Raw genomic sequence first — 23,245 nt, forward strand, 5'->3', positions numbered from 1 at the left:
CCCCTGTCTCTACGTCTTGGTGTCTGCTTGGTCTCTGCCTCTACTTCTTGGTTGCTGCAAGGCCCATTTGCAAAATCGTCCCTGTTACTTTCAAGGTGACACTTTTCACTGGATATCAAATTTAACCGACTGTGTCTTTAACGGACAGATTCCCTTACAGTTTCACATTAAGCAAACGTTGCATTCCAAGTTTGAGTGTCACTAATACAGAGGAGCCCTTCTCCCCAAATTAGTGGACGCCTACAATATCCAATGAAGAGCCGCAGAAATATTTGCCACCACATATTCCAATACATGTGTCTAGTAGGGACCATTACATTTTGGCAGATGATTTTGCCAGACTTTATGCCTTTAGTTACATGGCTGGGGAATATAGGACTAGGCCTACATGGTTAGCAAGCTAATTCTGGCACCAAATTACCCACAGTAAATAAACAGTATAGATGTGGTCAAAGTATGGATTAGACCCCCTACCTATCCTACCATCAGATCCTGAAGCACCGCCGCAATACATAATAAGTTACAGTGAAGGGTGTCAGCGACTCTAAATAGTAAGCCTACTATGACCACATTATTTAGCATTAATTGATTAAAACTCAATCACAACAGAAAAGCTATAGAGGGATATATATATATATATATATATATATATATATAGAGAGAGAGAGAGAGAGTGGGGGAGAGAGAGAGAGAGAGAGAGAGAGAGAGAGAGAAATTTGTTAATTTTTGTTGTTTTTCACTTTATATATTCACTTTGTATGTTGTCTACCTCACTTGCTTTGGCAATGTTAACACATGTTTCCCATGCCAATAAAGCCCTTGAATTGAATTGAATTGAATTGAGAGAGAGAGGGATGAAATTGTGACACGCAGTTGCATGTTTTTTTTTATTGTTTACGTTACAGAGCAAGACGTGCAAATATTATTGATACTGTAGTTATCTGGTTGGTCGGTGTGGAGCCTATTTTAAGATGGGGACCAGACTGACCCTCATGACACGTGTCACCTCTCATGATGTAGAATAATGCAAGAGCCAACCTTCGCTTGCGGATGGCAGGATATGATGATATTACAGGGCATGACAGGGCAGTATATCAGGTTGACAGGGGGCCGGCAGCATCATTTTCTATTACCATAAAGACCGTAGGAAAAAATACCATGTAGAGGGAGGGATAAACAACTGGCATCCACTATTAGCATTTAATACTGTGTACTGCCTCGTTCATCTGCCAGTGGCTTGCCATCCTCTCACAGCTGCTCTTCATTTCTCATCATTGTTTCTCTCATAGGTGAGGATTATAGTGGGATCTGATAGTGCTCCAGCATCCATAATGTGCTCCTGTCTCTTGACTGTTTTGAACTGTGTCTAGTATTGCAGTTGTGTATTAACTGTTGGTTTCTGCATATTGTGAGGTATTAAGATCTCAGTTGAAGTGTGGTGCTTTATGGCTCAGTTCGTAGAGCACAGCGCTTGCAACGATAGGCTTGTGGGTTACATTCCCAGGGCCAGCCATGCAAAAAAATCTATGCATGCATGACAGCTAAGTTGCTTTTGGTTACAAGCATCTGTTAAATGGCATTCAGCATAATTGTGGAGGTAAATATAGGTCTGTATCCACACCGTAGTTAGTTTTGTATGTAAAATATGTTATTTGTAATGATTCATTATGTGCACATGATTGACAGATATTAAGGAATTTAAATGCTTAATTGCTTTTATTTCATTGCTGGACTGTTTTGCGTCACCAAATGTGAATCTAGCTATTCAGGAGGTATAGTTAGCTCAATAGTTTGAGCCATCTAGGTCACTAAGAATAGTTTACTTCGTAGGCAGATTGCATGCATGAAGATGCGCAAGGGAACCTTGTTACCTGGATGTTTTACTTCCGCTATGTCTGTGTAATGTTACGCAAAAATGTATTTTCCTGAATAGATCGTCTTCTAGATGTCAGGAATGCATAGAAATGAAGTATAAACAATGCTCAGAATATGAAACCTTGTTGTTTCATGAATTAATAAAACCTCTTGAACCTATAGGGGCGCTGTGTCATTATTGGATAAAAAGACGTGCCCGTTTTAAGCGCAATATTTTGTCACGAAAAGATGCTCGACTATGCATGGAAAGACACAACTCTGACGTCTCCAAAACTGCAAAGATATTATCTGTGCGTGCCCCAGAACTAATGCAACAGGCGAACCAAGATGATGTTTCATACAGGAAATGCCCCGGATTCTGAAGGCGCTGTGTTCCAATGTCTCCTTATATGGCTGTGAATGCGCCAGGAATGAGCCTGCGCTTTCTGTATATTCCCCGAGGTGTCTGCAGCATTGTGACGTGTTTGTAGGCATATCATTGGAAGATTGACCATAAGAGACTACATTTACCTGGTGTCCCGCTCGGTGTCCTGTGTGCGTAATCAGTGAGTCCATGCGCGTTCCATTTCTTCAGAATTGAAAGTAAACTGCCACGATGGATTTTATCGTCGATAGATATGTGAAAAACACCTTGAGGATTGATTCTAAACATCGTTTGCCATGTTTCTGTCGATATTATGGAGTTAATTTGGAAAAAAGTTCGCGTTTTAATGACTTTTTTTTTTTTTTTCCTTACCCAAACGTGATGAACAAAACGGAGTGATTAGTCGACACAAAGAATATTTTTTGTAAAAACGGAACATTTGCTATCTAACAGAGTCTCCTCATTGAAAACATCTGAAGTTCTTCAAAGGTAAATTATTTTATTTGAATGCTTTTCTGTTTTTTTGTGTAAATGTTGCCTGCTGAATGCTAACGCTAAATGCTACGTTAGCCATCAATACTGTTACACAAATGCTTGTTTTGCAATGGTTGAGAAGCATATTTTGAAAATCTGAGATGACAGTGTTGTTAACAAAAGGCTAAGCTTGAGAGCAAATAGATTAATTTCATTTAATTTGCGATTTTCATGAATAGTTAACGTTGCGTTATGGTAATGAGCTTGAGTCTGTATTCACGATCCCGGATCCGGGATGGGGAGATCAGGGAGATCAACAAGTTGGGGAGATCAACAAGTTGCATTTTGTTTCAGTAAGATTGCAGCATTCTTTACAAAAATAACTGATATTTAACTTTTTTGAACTATTCGCTTATTTTTTTGTGTTGTCATTTCTCCAAACTCTATGTAAATTGTATTTTCAAAAAACAGTTAGGAGGAAACAACAACAATTTAGGGAAGTTGAAAGAAAAGCAAAAAAATATATATAGACTATAAGTAAAAAGTTTTAGAACGCCTACTCATTCAAAGGTTTTTCTTTATTTTACTATTTTCTACATTGTACATGGAATCATGTAGTAACCAAAAAAAGTGCTAAACAAATCAAAATATATTTTATATTTGAGATTCTTCAAATAGTCACCCTTTGCGTTAATGACAGCTTTACACAATCTTGGCATTCTCTTAACCAGCTTCACCTGGAATGCTTTTCCAACAGTCTTGAAGGAGTTCCCACATATGCTGAGCACTTGTTGGCTGCTTTTCCTTCACTCTGCGGTCAAACTCATCCCAAACCATCTCAACTTGGTTGGTCGGGGGATTGTGGAGGCCAGGTCATCTTATATGGGGCGGTAGGTAGCCTAGTGGTTAGAGTGTTGGACTAGTAACCGAAAGGCTGCAAGATCGAATCCCCGAGATGACAAGGTAGAAATGTGTCGTTCTGCCCCTGAACAAGGCAGTTAACCCACTGTTTCTAGGTCATCATTGAAAATAAGAATTTGTTCTTAACTGAACGTCCTCTCACTGTCATCTGCATTTATTTTCAGCAAACATAACATGTGTAAATATTTGTATGAACATAACAAGATTTAACAACTGAGACATAAACTGAACAAGTTCCAAAGACATGTGGCTATCAGAAATTGAATAATGTGTCCCTTAACAAAGGGAAGTCAAAATCAAAAGTAACAGTCAGTATCTGGTGTGGCCACCAGCTGCATTAAGTACTGCAGTGCATCTCCTCCTCATGGACTACACCAGATTTGCCAGTTATTTCTGTGAGATGTTACCCCACTCTTCCACCAAGGCACCTGCAAGTTCCTGGACATTTCTGGGGGAAATGGCCCTAGCCCTCCCTCTCCGGTCCAACAGGTCCCAGACGTGCTTAATGGGATTGAGATCCGGGCTCTTCGCTGGCCATGGCAGAACACTGACATCCCCCTCTTGCAGGAAATCACGCACAGAACGAGCAGTATGGCTGGTGGCATTGTCATGCTGGAGTGTCATGTCAGGATGAGCCTGCAGGAAGAGTACCACATGAGGGAAGAGGATGTCTTCCCTGTAACGCACAGCGTTGAGATTGCCTGCAATGACAACAAGCTCAGTCCGATGATGCTGTGACAGACCACCCCAGACCATGATGGACCCTCCACCTCCAAATCGATTTGCGGACAGTCTGAGCACTGATGGAGTGATTGTGCATTCCTGGTGTATCTCGGGCAGTTGTTGTTGTCATCCTGTGCCTGTCCTGCAGGTGTGATGTTTGGATGTACCGATCCTGTGCAGGTGTTGTTACACGTGGTATGCCACTGCGAGGACGATCAGCTGTCCGTCCTGTCTCCTTGTAGCGCTGTCTTAGGCATCTCACAGTACGGATATTACCATTTTTCCCCCTGACCATATCCGCAGTCCTCATGCCTCCTTTCAGCATGCCTAAGGCGCGTTCACGCAGATGAGCAGGGACCCTGGGTGTTTTTCAGTCAGTAGAAAGGCCTCTTTAGTGTCCTAAGTATTCATAACTGTGACCTTAATTGCCTACCGTCTATAAGCTGTTAGTGTCTTAACGACCGTTCCACAGGCGCATGTTCATTAATTGTTTAATGTTCATTGAACAAGCACGGGAAACAGTGTTTAAACCCTTTACAATGAAGATCTGTGAAGTTATTTTGATTTATCATTGAAAGAGGGTCCTGAAAAACGGACGTTTCTTTTTTTGCTTTGTTTAGTACCCGCAAAACCCCAGTCTCAACGTCAACAGTGAAGAGGCGACTCCGGGATGCTGACCTTCTAGGCAGAGTTCCTCTGTCCAGTGGCTGTGTTCTTTTGCCCATTTTAATCTTTTCTTTTAATTTGCCAGTCTGAGATTTGGCTTTTTCTTTGCAACTCTTTTTCTTTGGAACTCTGGTAAAAAAAAATGCTTTTCTTTAAAAACAAGGACATTTATAAGTTACCCCAGACTTTTGAACGGTACTGTATATATATGAAGTGTTAGCCTTTGTGGCTCCTAGCCAAACTGATCAATCGGGGGAGAAGGGCCTTGGTCTGGGAGGTGACCAAGAACCTGATGGTCATTCTGACAGAGCATCAGAGTTCTTCTGTGGAGATGGGAGAAGCTTTCAGAAGGAAAACCCACCCTGCAGTACTCCAAGAATTAGTCCTTTATGGTAGAGTGACTAAACGGAAGCAACTCCTCCGTAAAAAGCACATGACAGCCCGCTTGGAGTTTGCCAAAAGGTACCTAAAGGACTCTCAGTATATGACAAACAAGATTCTCTGGTCTAATGATGCCTTAAATGCCAAGCGTTACGTCTGGAGGAGACCTGGCACTAAACCTACGGTGAAGCATGATGCTGGCATTTAGTGGCAGTGACTGTGAGACTAGTCAGGATCGAGGCAAAGATGAACGGAGCAAAGGACAGAGAGATCCTTGATGAAAGCCTGCTCTAGAGCACTCAGGACCTCAGACTGGGGCAAAGGTTCACCTTCCAACAGGACAATGACCTTAAGCACACAGCAAAGACTAAGCAGGTGTGGCTTCGGTTCAAGTCTCTGAATGTCCTTGAGTGGCCCAGCCAGAGCACGGACTTGAACCCGATCGAACATCTCGGGAGAGACCTGAAAATAGCTGTGCAGCAACGCTCCCCATCCAACCTGACAGAGATTGAGAGGATCTGCAGAGAAGAATGGGAGAAACTCCCCAAATAGTCATAGATTATTCTCTCTGCTACCGCATGGCAAGCTAATCAAATGGCTACCCAGACTATTTGCACCCCCCTCCCACGCTGCTGCAACTCTATTATCAATGTTTAGCCACTTTAATAACCCCATCTCCATGTACATAATTACCTCAAATACCTCGACACCGGTGCCCCCGTACATTGACACATTGACTGTTCCAGTACCCCTGTACAGTATATGACCCTGCTATTGTTATTTACTGCTGCTCCTTAATTATTTGTTTTTCTTATCTCTTACTTTTTTTTTGTTGATATTTTCATAAAACTGCTTTGTTGGTTAAGGGCTTGTAAGTAAGCATTTCACTGTAAGGTCTACTCCTGTTGTATTTGGTGCATGTGACAAATAAAATTGGATTTGATTGTCAGATCTCTATCAGGTCACAATTTGTCTACATCTTCATCTCACAGGAAAAAGATGACATCGAGTCGCAGTGGTCATCTGATGGTAAATATACTGATCTAATCCAATTTTCCCCTCCAATATGGAAAGCTGTTTTGTTCTTGCACTCTTTTTATTTGACTTTTATCTATACAAGTAAGTCAATTATTTACAAAAATATGAATGTCAAAAGGCGAGCACAGCAGCGATATAAGATACAAATATCTTTCCTTATCTAATCAAATAACCACAGAGTAACTATGTTTACAAATGGTAGCACAAGATGGTATCAAGAGAAATACAAACTCTGCACTAAGCCACCTTGTTTCCATTGGTGAGTCACACATGTTTTTGCCTAGTCTTGGTCTGTGTTAGCTGCTCTAACACCCGTTCTCCCCCTGTTCTCTAGAGCTTGATGCTTTTGATTGCCCATGGCCTGCTGGAGGAAGAAGCAGTAAAGGAAAAGGCAGCGTATGTAGAAGATAACTGCTCTGCTCCCGGATATGCCTGGGGGTCTTCCTGAGCTGCAGGTATCATACCACTCTGACCAATTTATTCTCATTTGATCTGCTTTGAATACCTGACTTGTGAAATCACCCATACAGTCATCACCCATACAGTCATACTAACTTAATTATCTTCTGTGCTACATATTGATTTTGCAGTATGTGTTAAAGCTTATTTTGGATGGATTTGATTTGCATGGAAACTAAATGACTTGAATGAAATTAATCGATCTTAAACTTCCTCCTTGAAATCTGTGCAAAAAGCTGAATCCGACCATTGAGAGACACACTGTGTAGACACTGGTGCCACATTGCTTAAAACGTTTGCCCAGACCATCAACGAGTTTGATGAGGACAATATATACACTGCTCAAAAAAATAAAGGGAACACTTAAACAACACAATGTAACTCCAAGTCAATCACACTTCTGTGAAATCAAACTGTCCACTTAGGAAGCAACACTGATTGACAATAAATGTCACATGCTGTTGTGCAAATGGAATAGATAACAGGTGGAAATTATAGGCATTTAGCAAGGAGTAGTTCTGCAGGTGGTAACCACAGACCACTTCTCAGTTCCTATGCTTCCTGGCTGATGTTTTGGTCACTTTTGAATGCTGGCGGTGCTTTCACTCTAGTGGTAGCATGAGACGTAGTCTACAACCCAAACAAGTGGCTCAGGTAGTGCAGCTCATCCAGGATGGCACATCAATGCGAGATGTGGCAAGAAGGTTTGCTGTGTCTGTCAACGTAGTGTCCAGAGCATGGAGGCGCTACCAGGAGACAGGCCAGTACATCAGGAGACGTGGAGGGCAACAACCCAGCAGCAGGACCGCTACCTCCGCCTTTGTGCAAGGAGGAGCAGGACGAGCACTGCCAGAGCCCTGCAAAATGACCTCCAGCAGGCCACAAATGTGCATGTGTCTGCTCAAACGGTCAGAAACAGACTCCATGAGGGTGGTATGAGGGCCCGACGTCCACAGGTGGGGGTTGTGCTTACAGCCCAACACCATGCAGGACGTTTGGCATTTGCCAGGGAACACCAAGATTGGCAAATTTGCCACTGGTGCCCTGTGCTCTTCACAGATGAAAGCAGGTTCACACTGAGCACATGTGACAGACGTGACAGTCTGGAGACGCCATAGAGAACGTTCTGCTGCCTGCAACATCCTCCAGCATGACCGGTTTGGCAGTGGTTCAGTTATGGTGTGGGGTGGCATTTCTTTGCGGTGCCGCACAGCCCTCCATGTGCTCGCCAGAGGTAGCCTGACTGCCATTAGGTACCGAGATGAGATCCTCAGACCCCTTGTGAGACCATATGCTGGTGTGGTTGGCCCTGAGTTCCTCCTAATGCAAGACAATGATAGACCTCATGTGGCTGGAGTGTGTCAGCAGTTCCTGCAAGTGGAAGGCATTGATGCTATGGACTGGCCCGCCCGTTTCCCAGACCTGAATCCAATTGAGCACATCACATCATGTCTCGCTCCATCCACCAACGCCACGTTGCACCACGACTGTCCAGGAGTTGGCGGATGCTTTAGTCCAGGTCTGGGAGGAGATCCCTCAGGAGACCATCTGCCACCTCATCAGGAGCATGCCCAGGCATTGTAGGGAGGTCATATAGGCACGTGGAGGCCACACACACTACTGAGCCTCATTTTGACTTGTTTTAAGGACATTACATCAAAGCTGGATCAGCCTATAGTGTGGTTTTCCACTTTAATTTTGAGTGTGACTCCAAATCCAGACCTCCATGGGTTGATAAATTTGATTTCCATTGATAATTTTTGTGTGATTTTGTTGTCAGCACATTCAACTATGTAAAGAAAATAATGTATAATTGTATTTAATAAGAATATTTTGTTCATTTATTTAACAAGGCAAGTCAACACGTTTTATTTACAATGATGGCCTACCATGAGGCAAAAAGGCCTCCTGCATGGACAGGGGCTCGGATTCAAAATGAAAATGTACGACAAAACATACATCATGACAAGAGAGACACCACAACACCACATAAACGGAGACCTAATACTACAACACAGCATGGTAGCAACACAAACATGACAACAACACTGTAGCAACACAACATGACAACAACACGGTAGCAACACAACATGACAGCAGTGCAACATGGTAGCAGCACAAACATGGTACAAACAGTATTGGGCAGACAACAGCACAAAGGACGAAAAGTTGAAGACAACAATACATTACGCGAAGCAGCCACACGTGTCAGTAAGACTGTCCAGTTTGACTGTTTTTTTTTGCAGCTCACTCCAGTCGCTTGCTGCAGCGAACTGAAAAAAGGAGTGACCCAGGGAGGTGTGTGCTTTGGGGATGTTTAACAGAATGTGACTGGCAGAAAGGGTGTTGTATGTGCAGGATGAGGGCTGCATTAGGTATATCAGATAGGGGGTAGTGAGACCTAAGATGGTTTTATAAATAAGCATCAACCAGTGGGTCTTGCGTTGGTTATACAGAGATGACCAGTTTACAGAGGAGTATACTATAGAGTGCTGTGATGTGTTGTATAAGGAGCATTGGTGGCAAATCTGATGGCGAATGGTAAAGAACATCTAGCTGCTCGAAGCACCCTTTTCTGCCGATCTATAAATTGCATCTCCGTAATCTAGCATGGGTAGGATGGTCATCTGAATCAGGGTTCATTTGGCAGCTGGGTTGATAGAGGAGTGATTACAATAGAGGAAAACAAGTCTAGATTGAACCTAAGCCGGCAGATTGGATATTTGTTGAGAGCAGGACAGTGTACTGTCTTGCCACACTCCCACGTACTTGTATGAGGTGACTACCTCAAGATTTAAACCCTCAGAGTGAATAATCACAATGGTGGGTAGAGGGTAATTCTTCTTACTGAACCACATGACCTTTGTTTTGTGGGTGTTCAAAATAATGTTAAGGACAGAGAAAAACAACTGAACACTACGAATGCTTTGTTGTAGAACCTTTAACACAAAATCCGGGAATGGGCCAGCTGTGTATAAGACTGTATCATCTGCATATAAATGGAAAGGAGAGATGTTTTCTTGGGGTCAAGATTAAGGAAAGCCTTTAGCACCTCGGACCCAGTGACCGACTGCAGGGAGAAACTGTGTACCAGGGCAGGGGAAAAAAAGGGAGGAGCATTGGGGCTAGTTGCATTAGAAGGGCTGAGAAATGAGGAAATGTTGGACGGGCAAGGAGGCATGGCTGAGTCAAATAGGAATCCTGACTTAATGAAGTGGTGATTAAAGAGCTCAGGCATGCACTCATTGTCAGTAACAACCACATCATCAACATTAAGGGACACGGGCAGATGTGAGGAGGTCTTTCACCGTTTTCCAGAACTTCTTGGGATTAGACCGACAGGGAGAGAACTGCTCCTTAAAGTAACTAACTTTGGCCTTCCGGATCGCCTGAGTGCAGTTATTTATAATTTTTCTGAACGACAGCCAGTCAGCCTGACTATTTGTGTGCCAAGCCTTTTGTCAAATGGTGTTCTTGAGGTGGAGGAATTCTGCCAGATCACGGTCGCACCAGGGGTTGAACCATTTTTATATTCTAATTTTCTTTATAGGGAGTGTCCTAGCTTCTGGGCCTGAGTAACAGGCACTTTACTTTGGGCACGTCATTCATCCGAACTTCCGAACACTGCCCCCTAGCCCTAAGAGGTTTAACAAATATAAAAAAAGAAGAAGGTCCAAGCAGAGGGGATCAAGCTGATTCTATACCAATTTACAGAGGCCAGGTCATGAAGGAAGGCTTGCTCATTAAAGTTTTTTAGCAATGACAAATCAGGACAGGTTGTTTAACTGAGAAACCATTACGAACACAGGCTGAAAAATAGTGGTCACTCAGGTCATTGCAGAAAACACCAAACTAATATCAGGATTATTTGTAAGGATAACATCAAGAAGAGTAGACTTTTCTGGGTGTTTGGAGTCATACAATGGGATTGGTAATACTCTGAGAAAGATTTAGGGAGTCCTATTGCTTTAGGACTTGTTCAGTTGGTTTAACCATGTCCCAGTTTAGGTCACCTAGCAGGACAAACTCAGACTTAGTGTTAGAGGAGAAGAGAGAGCTTAGGGCAGGTAGTGTATAGGCCGGTGCTGATGGTGGTAGATAACATCCAGCAACAGTCAACAAAGAGCTATTTGAATGCTTAATTATTCATGCTTAAAACCAGCAAATCAAATTGTTTGAGTGACAGACTTGGTGACAGAGCACTCAAGGTGTTCCTTGGTAAAGATGGCCACTTCACCAGCTTTGGAAGATCTGTCGAACAAGGTTAGAATCAAAAAGGTTAATATCAGGGCTCAAAATACTCTTTCTTAACCACGTCTCAGTAATGACCAACACATCTGGATTGTAGCTGTGAACCCACATTTTCAATTGATACATTTTAAGACAGATATAACACAGAGGCAAAAGTGAATAAGGCAGACAAAGAGGTACAGTAGATTGTATTCCATAATGTCCTCACTCTGGAAACAAATACCGCCGGAGTTACAGTTTGTATAAAGAAATCGGTCAATTTAAATAAATTAGTGGGACAACTGACGAAAAGATACGTTTTGCAAGTCAGAAGGTAAAGGGTTCTTCTACATAGAATAGTGTAGGAAATCCCAAGACATAGTGTCTATAATACTGCAATAAGCTTGAATAGTTGCTATCACTGACTAGTTGAATATTAATTTCCCACTGAGCAAACCATTTATGTACTTAAGCATTCATATAAAATAATTTTATCCGTTTTCTTCTTTGCCTGAACTTGTCAACTTTCTATGTCAAATTGTTATGCGTTCTAATTGTAGCCCTGGTTTTCCTGAAAATAAAAGGGTCAAACCCTTCATATTGAGGCTAAACATAAGGGCTAGACATGCATATAAAAGGCAACTAAATGAAATGGCCATTTTTGCTGGCGTCTCAGGGTTGATAGGGTTGCACCGACGTCACTCGGTTGTGTCACGCCATCGTTAAGAATGTTTTCAAGACACTCTCAGCCATAGTGACTCCAGAAAAGGAGTGACGCACAGTCATTCATAATAGGGGCCATTGATCGTTTTAAAGCATAGTCGCCTGGAAATACGATGACATTGCTAAAAAGCAGGCAAACATTAGTAGGAAACAACTTTGTCATCGTTATGATATCATCAAATTTACTTTAGTAATAAAGTAATTATCTATCAATTAAACTGCTATTAACAGCAGATTACATGCACCTAAGTGTTAAAACAAACTTGCTTGCAACCGAAAACCCACAATAAAAAACCAGCAGTTGATCTCATGTGTCAAGCGAATTTGATACCAGACAGCTGCATCGAGGTTCTTTAACCCAATCACGATTGGCATGATTTAGTTAAACATTTTAGATGTTAATTCATATTTAAAAATATTATTGATATTTTATTAAACATTTAATCACTTAATTAATCAACTAATTAATTAATTAATTAATGAATTAATAAATAAAACAAAATCCACAAGATGTCATTGAGCACCTGTTCTCCTTGCCTCTCCTCCCTCCCTCCCTCCCTTCTCTCTCTCTCTCTCTCTCAATCTCTCGCTCTTTCTCCCCACCTCCGATCCCATCTCACCTTTGAGCAACAGAGGGTTGTTTGCTTGCCCACTTTTTTCTTAGGAATTTGTCATTATTTGTAGATATTTAATTTGCAAGCATTGCAGTGAATATTAAGTTAGTGCACTGCAATGAGGAACTCTAGCCCTGCAAAACAGTGGCAGGGTGTCCACTTTGTTATCGTTTGAACTGCAGATTGCCCCTTCAACAATTGCTTTCTGATTTTATCATCATTCAACCAAAATAGTTCCAAGAATATATCAATGTTGTCCCTTGATTAACCATTTTTACCTATCTGTGTTGTCAGTGCTTAACTGGGATGGCTTTGTCTATCCCTTCCAACACTGTAGGAACGGAAGCCAATTGGCAGCTCAGGTTTTGGGAGACATTTTGCATGAAGGGAAATTTATGATATGAGTTGGAGGAAAGGGTTGGTGGTATTTCAGGGGCTCGCAGTTCCATTGGCCTAAGTAGTGTCCACCACCATAAGAAGGTACTGGATTTCTGCTGATTCATCACTAGTCTACATATAAACCCTGTTTCATTTGTCCTTGGCATTTGTTCTTGGCCAGTGTCTCCCCTTCTTCACCAGAGTGTGTCCTGTCCTCCTCTTCTCATAGGTGAGAACATCTCTTTTCCTCCTCTCTGATCTTTATTACACGGAAAATGAAGTCTGGATGTGTCTTATTGATAAATAACGAAACACAAAGTCACACAGTGGGTCGTAGGATTACCTGTTAATTAAGACTGTGTAGACTGTGATAAGGTGATTTCATGGCTACATTTACAGATAGCATCTGGAAATGATCACACTAAGTGACGTCTGTCACAAGATCACTACGTTTTACCTGTCAGTACAGGTGAATACATTGAGGTAAATATATAATAATTTCCTCCTGACAGCCAGTGGATAATATGAGAGACAAATTAGCCTGTCTAGACAGAATGATGTGGCCCATGGGGGGGGAAGGCTCCTGTTAACAGGCTTTACTCTTGCGTGGAAGGCGGTTGAAGACGTTGACTTAGCTGTACACATACCAGAGAGTTGAGTTTCTGTTTGCTTTTGGTGGTATTTAACACTTCTCTCTTTGAGTGATTTATGTTGCTCCAATATTCAATGTGAATAACTGTTATGGGTAACAACATGGGATTTGTGATGGAGATCTATAACTTAGATTATAACTAGTGTGCGATAACTAGGTTACAGCAGACAGTGTTAACTGAACGGGGCTTTGGGGCCCATTGGTTCGTGGCCAGTTCCTCTTGGGTGACAGCTAAGAACTGGGTGTGGGCTAAAAACATTTGGTAGGTCACAACGCCAAGGGTCGTGGGGTTGATTGCCGTTGGGGCACCTATACCAAAAGTGTATGCATTCATGACTGTAAGTTGTTTTGGATAAAAGCACCTGCTAAATGGAACATATTATTATTATATTAAAGTATAATTCTCTTGAAGTATGGAAGCTCTACAGTTATGACATGTCTATCTTGCGTTAGAAGGTAACAGCTAAAAGCAACTTTTGCTCGCCGTTTATGATCCTATTTGACAGATTGGAAAAGGATGTGTTTGCAAAGAGTTTTTATTCACTATTTCTCTGTTTGCCGGAGTATAATAGTACCATGTATTTCATCAATTGATATGACTGCATGTGAGCCTATTTGAACTGAATGTGTCATTGATTAAAAACGAGGGAAAACAGAGAAGTTCTTAATAAATGAAGACAAACAAAAGTAGATCCTATTCTTAACATCGATATTCATTGCTGCAGTGTGGTTAAATAACAGTGTCTTACCACATTTGAGGCCTTCTGATGACCACACTGTATTTGATTGAAAGGACTTTTCAAAGAGATACCGATAGGGTTCGCTGAGGACGCAAGTTGCATTGATATGAGTGATACCCAAGATGTTCTCAGGGTAGAGCAGGACCATGACGCCTGCTGAGGTTTTGTCTATTAATGACATCAATAAAATGACAGCCCATGAATGTCATGGGTGACTCCAGTCTCCAGCTGTCCAAATGTAGCCTGATCATAATTGCTCCAAAAGGTCTTATCGGTAAAAAGGATCAGGTTTCCCCTCCCTTCCTTGAAGAGTCCAGATTGTTCCATTAGCAGCCAGTGTTCATTAATCAATCTTGAGCTGGATAAAATAGCCTTTGCTAACTTTAGGCAGATAGCACCCTGCAGTGCACACTATTGCTAAAAAAATTTCTCTTGCCTGTTGTGTCTTTTTTGTTACAGGGTCTGAAGCACACATTCCGCCATCATGTCTGAGTAAGTAGCCATGACCTTGTTGTTTGCTACCGTTTGGTGTTAGAAAGTAATGCAGTTGTTATACCAAAACAAACATGCAGACAGGCAGACAGAAAACAAACAGCAAACCCTAACCCTCAAATTGACAAATTGCTAGTATGTCTAAACCATACCCTAATATGGGAAAATATACACATGTATAATACGTGAAACTTAATATTTACTTAGGGCTAAATGTTTTAATTGCATAGCAATTCGTAATTCCTGTCACGTCCTGACCTTAGTTCCTTTTTTATGTCTCTGTTTTAGTTTGGTCAGGGCGTGAGTTGGGGTGGGCATTCTATGTTTTGCATTCTATGTATTGTTCTATGTTTTTGTATTTCTGTGTTTGGTCTGGTATGGTTCCCAATCAGAGGCAGCTGTTTATCGTTGTCTCTGATTGAGAACCATACTTAGGCAGCCTGTTTTCCCACTGTGATTTGTGGGTAGTCATTTTCTGTTTAGTGTTTTTGTTGCTCCTTACAGAACTGTTTGTTTGTCGGTTTGTTGTTTTTGTACAGTATTCATCTTTATTAAAATTTTAATGAATATGTACCACGCTGCACTTTGTTCCTCTTCTCCTTCTCCCGATGACAATCGTCACAATTCCACTAATGATACCACATTGCTCCTAAACTCCCTAGAAACTATTGGGTTTGCCTCTTTCTTTTTTCAGCAACAATGTGAGAAATTGCATAGCAATATGTAATTCCACTAATGATACCACATTGCTCTTAAACTCCCTAGAAACTGTTGGGTTTGCCTCTTTCTTCTTTCAACAACAATGTGAGAAAAGTAAAAGTAAATTATACATTTATGACCTTTCTATTCTATGCAGCATGCCATAGAATATCATTGATACAACCCTTGGTCAGCGTATTGACCAGTTATGTCCCCTCAGCATATTAACTAGTCATGTATATAACAATACAATATGTCAAACTCCCCTTTCTTCACAGGAAAAGAATGACCTCGAGCCGTAAGCATCATCTGAAGGTAAACCAACACATTTCATTGCGACAACTTTCTACTGTGCCTTCAAAGAATTCACACCACTTGACTTTTTCCACATTATGTGGTCTACTTTACTGTTCTACTGCTGGTCTAATTTACTGTTCTACTGCTGGTCTACTTTACTGTTCTACTGCTGGTCTACTTTACTGTTCTACTGCTGGTCTACTTTACTGTTCTACTGCTGGTCTACTTTACTGTTCTACTGCTGGTCTACTTTACTGTTCTACTGCTGGTCTACTTTACTGTTCTACTGCTGGTCTACTTTACTGTTCTACTGCTGGTCTACTTTACTGTTCTACTGCTGTGTTAGTCTGAATTTAAAATGGATTAAATTAATAGTTTTTGTCACTGGCCTACATACAATACCCCATAATGTCAGAGAGAAATGATGTTTTTTGACATTTTTGCAAATTAATTAAACATGAAAAGCTGAAATGTTTTGAGTCATTAAGTATTCAACCCCTTTGTTATGAAAAGCTTATATAAGGTCACGAGTAAAGATTTGCTTAACAAGTCGCCAGTAAGTTGCATGGACTTTGTGTGCAATAATAGTGTTCAACGTTATTTTTGAATGACTACCTCATCGCTGTACCCCAGACATACAATTACCTGTAAGGCCCCTCAGTCGACAAGTGAATTTCAAACACAGATTCAACCACAAAAATCAAATCAAATCAAATCAATTCAAATCAAATTTTATTTGTCACATACACATGGTTAGCAGATGTTAATGCGAGTGTAGCGAAATGCTTGTGCTTCTAGTTCCGACAATGCAGTAATAACAAGTAATCTAACTAACAATTCCAAAACTACTGTCTTGTACACAGTGTAAGGGGATAAAGAATATGTACATAAGGATATATGAATGAGTGATGGTACAGAGCAGCATAGGCAAGATACAGTAGATGGTATCGAGTACAGTATGTACAAATGAGATGAGTATGTAAACAAAGTGGCATAGTTTAAAGTGGCTAGTGATACATGTATTACATAAGGATACAGTCGATGATATAGAGTACAGTATATACGTATGCATATGAGATGAATAATGTAGGGTAAGTAACATTATATAAGGTAGCATTGTTTAAAGTGGCTAGTGATATATTTACATCATTTCCCATCAATTCCCATTATTAAAGTGGCTGGAGTTGAGTCAGTGTCAGTGTGTTGGCAGCAGCCACTCAGTGTTAGTGGTGGCTGTTTAACAGTCTGATGGCCTTGAGATAGAAGCTGTTTTTCAGTCTCTCGGTCCCAGCTTTGATGCACCTGTACTGACCTCGCCTTCTGGATGATAGCGGGGTGAACAGGCAGTGGCTCGGGTGGTTGATGTCCTTGATGATCTTTATGGCCTTCCTGTGACATCGGGTGGTGTAGGTGTCCTGGAGGGCAGGTAGTTTGCCCCCGGTGATGCGTTGTGCAGACCTCACTACCCTCTGAAGAGCCTTACGGTTGAGGGCGGTGCAGTTGCCATACCAGGCGGTGATACAGCCCGCCAGGATGCTCTCGATTGTGCATCTGTAGAAGTTTGTGAGTGCTTTTGGTGACAAGCCAAATTTCTTCAGCCTCCTGAGGTTGAAGAGGCGCTGCTGCGCCTTCTTCACGATGCTGTCTGTGTGAGTGGACCAATTCAGTTTGTCTGTGATGTGTATGCCGAGGAACTTAAAACTTGCTACCCTCTCCACTACTGTTCCATCGATGTGGATAGGGGGGTGTTCCCTCTGCTGTTTCCTGAAGTCCACAATCATCTCCTTAGTTTTGTTGACGTTGAGTGTGAGGTTATTTTCCTGACACCACACTCCGAGGGCCCTCACCTCCTCCCTGTAGGCCGTCTCGTCGTTGTTGGTAATCAAGCCTACCACTGTTGTGTCGTCCGCAAACTTGATGATTGAGTTGGAGGCGTGCGTGGCCACGCAGTCGTGGGTGAACAGGGAGTACAGGAGAGGGCTCAGAACGCACCCTTGTGGGGCCCCAGTGTTGAGGATCAGCGGGGAGGAGATGTTGTTGCCTACCCTCACCACCTGGGGGCGGCCCGTCAGGAAGTCCAGTACCCAGTTGCACAGGGCGGGGTCGAGACCCAGGGTCTCGAGCTTGATGACGAGCTTGGAGGGAGGTTTTCATCGTTAAATACTGGGGTGTTTTTCATGATAAAAAAAAAAAAAAACGGAATGGAGCTAAGCACAGGCAAATTTCTAGAGGAGAAACTGGTTGAGTCTGCTTTCCACTAGACACTGGGAGATGAATTCCCCTTTCAGCAGAACAATAACCTAGAACACAAAGCCAAATCTAAACTGGTGTTGGTTACGAAGAAGACAGTGAATGTTCCTGTGGCCAGTTGTGACTTAAATCTACTTGAAAATCTATGGCAAGACTTGAAAATGGTTGTCTGGCAATGATCAACAACCAATGTGACAGAGCTTGAAGAACTTTGAAAATAATAATATGTAAATGTTGCACAATCCAGATGTGGAAAGTTCTTAGAGATGTACCCAGAAAGACTGACAGCTGTAATAGCTGCCAAATGTGCTTCTGCAAAGTACTGACTCAGGGGTGTGAATACTTATGTAAATGAGCTATTTCTGTATTTAATATTCAATCCATTTGAAAACATTTCTAAAAACATGTTTTTAATTTGTCATTGTGGGGTATTGTGTATAGATATATCAGGGAAATGTTGAATTCAGGCTGTAACACAAAAAAAACGTGGAATAAGTCAAGGGGTATAAATACTTTCTGAAGGCACTGTAAGTATTCTTATGGTGTGCTCGGCGAGTTTGGTGCCAAAATTGCATTTTGTCGATGGGTTTGCTCAAAAGCAGTATTTGGCTCTAGGTATGACAATGTACAGTTGTATCTCTTTATCCTCCACAATCTTAAACATCCAAAACAAGCTAGTGTGTCATAAATGTACACCAAACCAAGTACTAGACTGGGTTTGGCCTCACTATATGTCTTTGTCATCCAGAGCTTGATGCTCCAGATTGCAGCCACTTTGATTGAAGAGGAGAAAAAGCAGATTAAGGAGGAGAAAGCCAATTTCATGGCTAAGATCTCCGCCCTGGATTTGTCTGGAGATCAAGCGGCGCTGATGGTATGATACTAGTCATTCATTCCTTTACAAGTTCCACAAAGCTACTCTAATCTATTCAATATATCACAATGTACACTGAGTGTAAAAAAACATTAGGAACACCTGCTCTTTCCATGACTGAACAGGTGAGTCCAGGTGAAAGCGATGATCCCTTATTGATGTCACTTGTTAAATCCACTTTAGTCCGTGTAGATGACAGGAAGGAGACAGGTTAAAGAAGGATTTTTTTAAGCCTTGAGACAATTGAGACATGGGTTGTGTATGTGTGCCTTTTCAGAGGGTGAATGGGCAAGACAAAATATTTAAGTGCCTTTGAACGGGGTACGGTAGTAGGTGCCAGGCGCACTGTTTTGAGTGTTTTAAGAACTGCAACACTGCTGGGTTTTTCATGGTCAAAAGTTTCCTGTGTGTATCAAGAAGGGTCCTCCACACAAAGGACATCAACGACCTTACCGTGAAATGCTTATAAGCCCTTAACCAACAATGCAGTTCAAGAAATAGAGTTAATAAAATATTTACTAAATAAACTAAAGCAACAAAAAAAAGTAGAAAAAAGTAACACAATAAATGTACATGACAATAACAAGGCTTTATACAGGGGGGGGGGGGGGGTCAGTGTAAATAGTCTGGGTAGCCATTTGAGTAGTTGTTCAGCAGTCTTATGGCTTGGGGGTAGAAGCTGTTAAGGAGCCTTTTGGTTGAAGACTTGGCGCTCCATTAACGCTTGTTGTGCAATAGAAGAGAGAACAGTCTATGACTTGGGTGACTGAAGTCATTGACAATTTTTTAAGCCTTCCTCTGACACTGCCTAGTATATAGGTCCTGGATGGCAGGAAGCTTGGCCCCAGTGATGTACTGGGATGTACGCACTACCCTCTGTAGCGCCTTACGGTTAGATGCCATACCAGGTGGTGATGCAACTGGCCCGGATGCTCTTGATGGTGCAGCTGTAGAACTTTTTGAGGCCAAATCTTTTCAGTCTCCTGAGGGGGAAAAGGTGTTGTCATTTCCTCTTCACAACTTTCTTGGTGTCTTTGGCCCATGATAGTTTTCTGGTGATGTGGACACCAAGGAACTTGAAACTCTCGACCTGCTCCACTTCAGTCCTGTTGATGTTAGTGGGGGCCTGTTTGGCCGTCCTTTTCCTATAGTCCACGATCAGCTCCTTTGTCTTGCTCACATTGAGACAGAGGTTGTTGTCCTGGCACCACACTGCCAGATCTCTGACCTCCTCGACTACCACTGTGGTGTCATCACCAAACTTAAGGATGGTGTTGGAGTTGTTCTTGGCCATGCAGTCGTGGGTGAACAGGGAGTACAGGAGGAGACTAAGCAAGCACCCCTGAAGGGCCCCAGTGTTGAGGATCAGCTTGGCAGATGTGTTGTTGCCTACCCTTACCACCTGGGGGCAGTACGTCCAGAATCCAGTCGCTGAGGGAGTTGTTTAGTCCCATGGTCCTTAGCTTAGTGAAGAGCTTTGTGGGCACAATGGTGTTGAACACGGTGCTGTAGTTAATGACCAGCATTCTCACATACGTGTTTCTTTTGTCCAGGTGGGAAAGGGCAGCGTCCTGGTTGAGTACATGTCCTGGTAATCCATCTGGCCCCACAGGTTTGTGAATGTTGACCTGTTTAAAGGTCATGCTCACGTCGGCTACGGAGAGTGGAACAGCTGGTGCTATCATGCATGCCTCAGTGTTGCTTGCCTCGAAGCGAGCTTAAAGGGTTTTAGGCTCGTCTGGTAGGCTCGCGTCACTTGGCAGTTCGCTGCTAGGTTTCCCTTTGTAGTTCGTAATAGTTTTCAAGCCCTGCCACATCCGACGAGTGTCAGAGCCGGTGTAGTAGGATTCCAGCTTAGTCCTGTATTGATGCTTTGCCTGTTTGACGGTTCGTCTGAGGGCATAGCGGGATTTCTTAGAAGTGTCAAGATTAGTGTCCCACTCCTTGAAAGTGGCAGCTCTAGCCTGTTCGGTGGATGTTGCCTGTAATCCATGGCTTCTGGTTGGGAAATGTACGTACGGTCACTGTGGGGATGATGTCGTCGATGCACTTATTGATGAATCCTGTGACTGAGGTGGTATACTCCTCAATGCCATTGGACATATTCCAGTCTGTGCTAGCAAAAACGTATTGTAGCATCCGCATCATCTGACCACATCCGTATTGAGCGAGTCACTGGTTTTTGCTTGTAAGCAGGAATCAGGAGGATATATTTATGGTCAATTTGCCAAAATGAAGGGCGAGGGAAGCTTTGTATGCATCTCTGTGTGTGGAGTAAAAGTGGCCTAGAGTTTTTCCTCTGTTTGCACATGTGACATGCTGTTAGAAATAAGGTAAAACAGATTTAAGTTTGCCAGCATTAAAGTCCCCGGCCACCAGGTGTGCCGCTTCTGGATAAGCATTTTATTGTTTCCTTATGGCCTTATACAGCTCGTTGAGTGCAGTCTTAGCGCCGACATCGGTTTGAGGTGGTAAATAGACAGCTAAAAATAATATAGATGAGAAATCTTGGTAGATAGTGTGTTCTACAGCTTATCATGAGGTATTCTACCTCAGGCAAGCAATACCTTGGGACTTCTTTAACATTAGACATCACCAGCAGTTTTTGACAAATAGACACACACCCCCGCCCCTCGTCTCACCAGACGTAACTGCACTGTCCTGCCGAAACACAGAGAAGTCAGCCAGCTCTATATTATCTGTGTCGTCGTTCAGCCAAGTCTCGGTGAAACATAAGCTATTACAGTTTTTAATGTCTTGTTGGTAGGATAGTCTTAATCGTAGATTGTCCCGTTTGTTTTCCAGTGATTGCACGTTGGCCAATAACACAGAGGGTAGTGGTGGTTTACCTACTTGTCTGCAAATTCTTACAAGGCACCCTGTCCTCCTCACCCTTTTGATGACAGGGATTTGGGAGATTTGGGGCTTGTTTTGACAAAGCAGTATATCCTCCGCGTCGGTCTCATTAAAGACAAAATCTTCATCCAGTTCGAGGTGACTAATCTCTGTTCTTCTGTCCAGAAGCTCTTTTTGGTCATAAGAGACGGTAGCAGCAAAATTATTTACAAAATGAGTAACAAACAATGAGAAAAAACAAACAAAATAGCACAGGAAGGTTCCTAATATTTTGTACACTCAGTGTAAGTCAAAGCCTTTATCAGCTCTCTCTCTAGATAGTTGTTGCCTGCAGAAAGTTGTTAATTCCACAAACTTTAGATGCTGGTGCCACACTGGTGCTCTGGAGCCTTTTACAAATCATCTGTAATGTGTTTGTGTGCCAACAGGAAATGCTCAAAAAGTTGTCCCAGACCATCGACAAGGTTGATGAGGAAAGATATGACGCAGAAGCAAAAGTGAAGAAGACAGAAAAAGAGGTATAGTACATTGCATTCCATATTGTCCTCATCCTGAAAACATATACCTCTGGAAATGTAATATTTCTCCTGACTTTCTCACTTCACAGATTGAGGACTTGAAGATGAAAGTTATTGAGGTTCAGGGCATTAAGAAGCCAGCTCTGAAGAAAGTGCGTATGTCTGCTGATGCTATGCTTGCAGCTCTGCTGGGCACCAAGCACAAGGCTTCCATGGATTTCAGAGCCAACTTAAAAGAAGTGAAGAAGGAGGTCAAAGAGGAGGTGGGTATTTGTGTGGAATCTTACAGAGCAGAGAACCACAGCACTGTAGGAGTTGGCAACATTTGTCCTACGTTTTCAGAGCTTTGATGAAAAGATCAGTTACATGTGTTTCATATTTTATCCTCAAACACTGAAAAAGTCACATCATAAACTTTGTGTCATGCAGGAGGAAGTTGGTGACTGGCGTAAGAACGTTGATGAACAGGCTGGCATGGATGGCAGGAAGAAGAAGTTTGAGTCCACATAAATGATTGAATTAGTTTTGGTGTTCAAAACCACGGAGGCTACTGAGTGATTCATTTATCTTTGTCATTATTTTGTGGTACTGTTAGAGAGTTAGAGTATAGCATCTGATAAGCACTTATACTAACTGTAAACTGTCATTGAATTGTAACATATTTTCCAAATGTAAAGGCTAATCGGAAATATATTCAACTGCCAAACTGCAGTAATTAAATAAATGTCAGCAACATGGTGAAATGATAGACATTTCGTGGTCCTGTATTGTGTTCAATTTTGTTACCCCTTTCAGATTTGGTCCCTCAATGCTTTTGGATGTAAGATGTTCTGAAGTGTGGTTGCAAAAAAGTTGACTTGCTTCCCTTCTAATTTCGGGAATCTTCCAATCAGGATTTCTGGAACACCTAGAGATTTTGGGAAAGTTACCAGCATTTTGCAACCCTATTCTGGAGAAGCCTAGATCAGCTTGGGTCAAGGATATCCAAATACTATATAAACAAATCTGAATTATAAACCAC

General features: G+C 42.1%; 2 protein-coding genes across 7 annotated transcripts in view; both read left to right on the forward strand.

Moving 5' to 3' along the window:
• LOC139369771 (troponin I, fast skeletal muscle-like) overlaps positions 1–23,245 on the forward strand; it is an 81,601-nt gene that overhangs the window by 52,289 nt on the left and 6,067 nt on the right. The gene's annotated exons all lie outside the window — the stretch shown is intronic.
• Positions 1,157–22,976, forward strand: LOC139369785 (troponin I, fast skeletal muscle-like). Of its 6 annotated transcripts, XM_071109083.1 has the most exons (11): positions 1,169–1,289; positions 3,471–3,676; positions 6,397–6,433; positions 6,777–6,897; positions 13,028–13,075; positions 14,698–14,730; positions 15,708–15,744; positions 18,725–18,850; positions 22,135–22,224; positions 22,314–22,487; positions 22,654–22,976. In XM_071109083.1, exons 6-11 carry the CDS (start codon positions 14,723–14,725, stop codon positions 22,732–22,734), a joined length of 516 nt encoding a protein of 171 aa, XP_070965184.1. In that variant the 5' UTR covers positions 1,169–1,289; positions 3,471–3,676; positions 6,397–6,433; positions 6,777–6,897; positions 13,028–13,075; positions 14,698–14,722; the 3' UTR covers positions 22,735–22,976. The 6 variants fall into 6 exon arrangements, with proteins under 6 accessions (XP_070965190.1, XP_070965184.1, XP_070965178.1 ...); XM_071109077.1 differs by lacking the exon at positions 3,471–3,676; XM_071109055.1 differs by lacking the exon at positions 13,028–13,075 and having other exon boundaries at positions 1,170–1,289.

The sequence above is a fragment of the Oncorhynchus clarkii genome, chromosome 2 (assembly GCF_045791955.1).
Source record: "Oncorhynchus clarkii lewisi isolate Uvic-CL-2024 chromosome 2, UVic_Ocla_1.0, whole genome shotgun sequence".
In the NCBI taxonomy this organism is placed as follows: Eukaryota; Metazoa; Chordata; class Actinopteri; order Salmoniformes; family Salmonidae; genus Oncorhynchus; species Oncorhynchus clarkii.

What these genes read in the sequence shown, in the direction of transcription:
- LOC139369785 (XM_071109089.1), top strand. An exon ending in TGAAGAAGACAGAAAAAGAG is followed by an intron (nt 22,225 to 22,313) that starts GTATAGTACATT and finishes CTCACTTCACAG; the next exon opens with ATTGAGGACTTGAAGATGAA. An exon ending in AGAAGGAGGTCAAAGAGGAG is followed by an intron (nt 22,488 to 22,653) that starts GTGGGTATTTGT and finishes TGTGTCATGCAG; the next exon opens with GAGGAAGTTGGTGACTGGCG.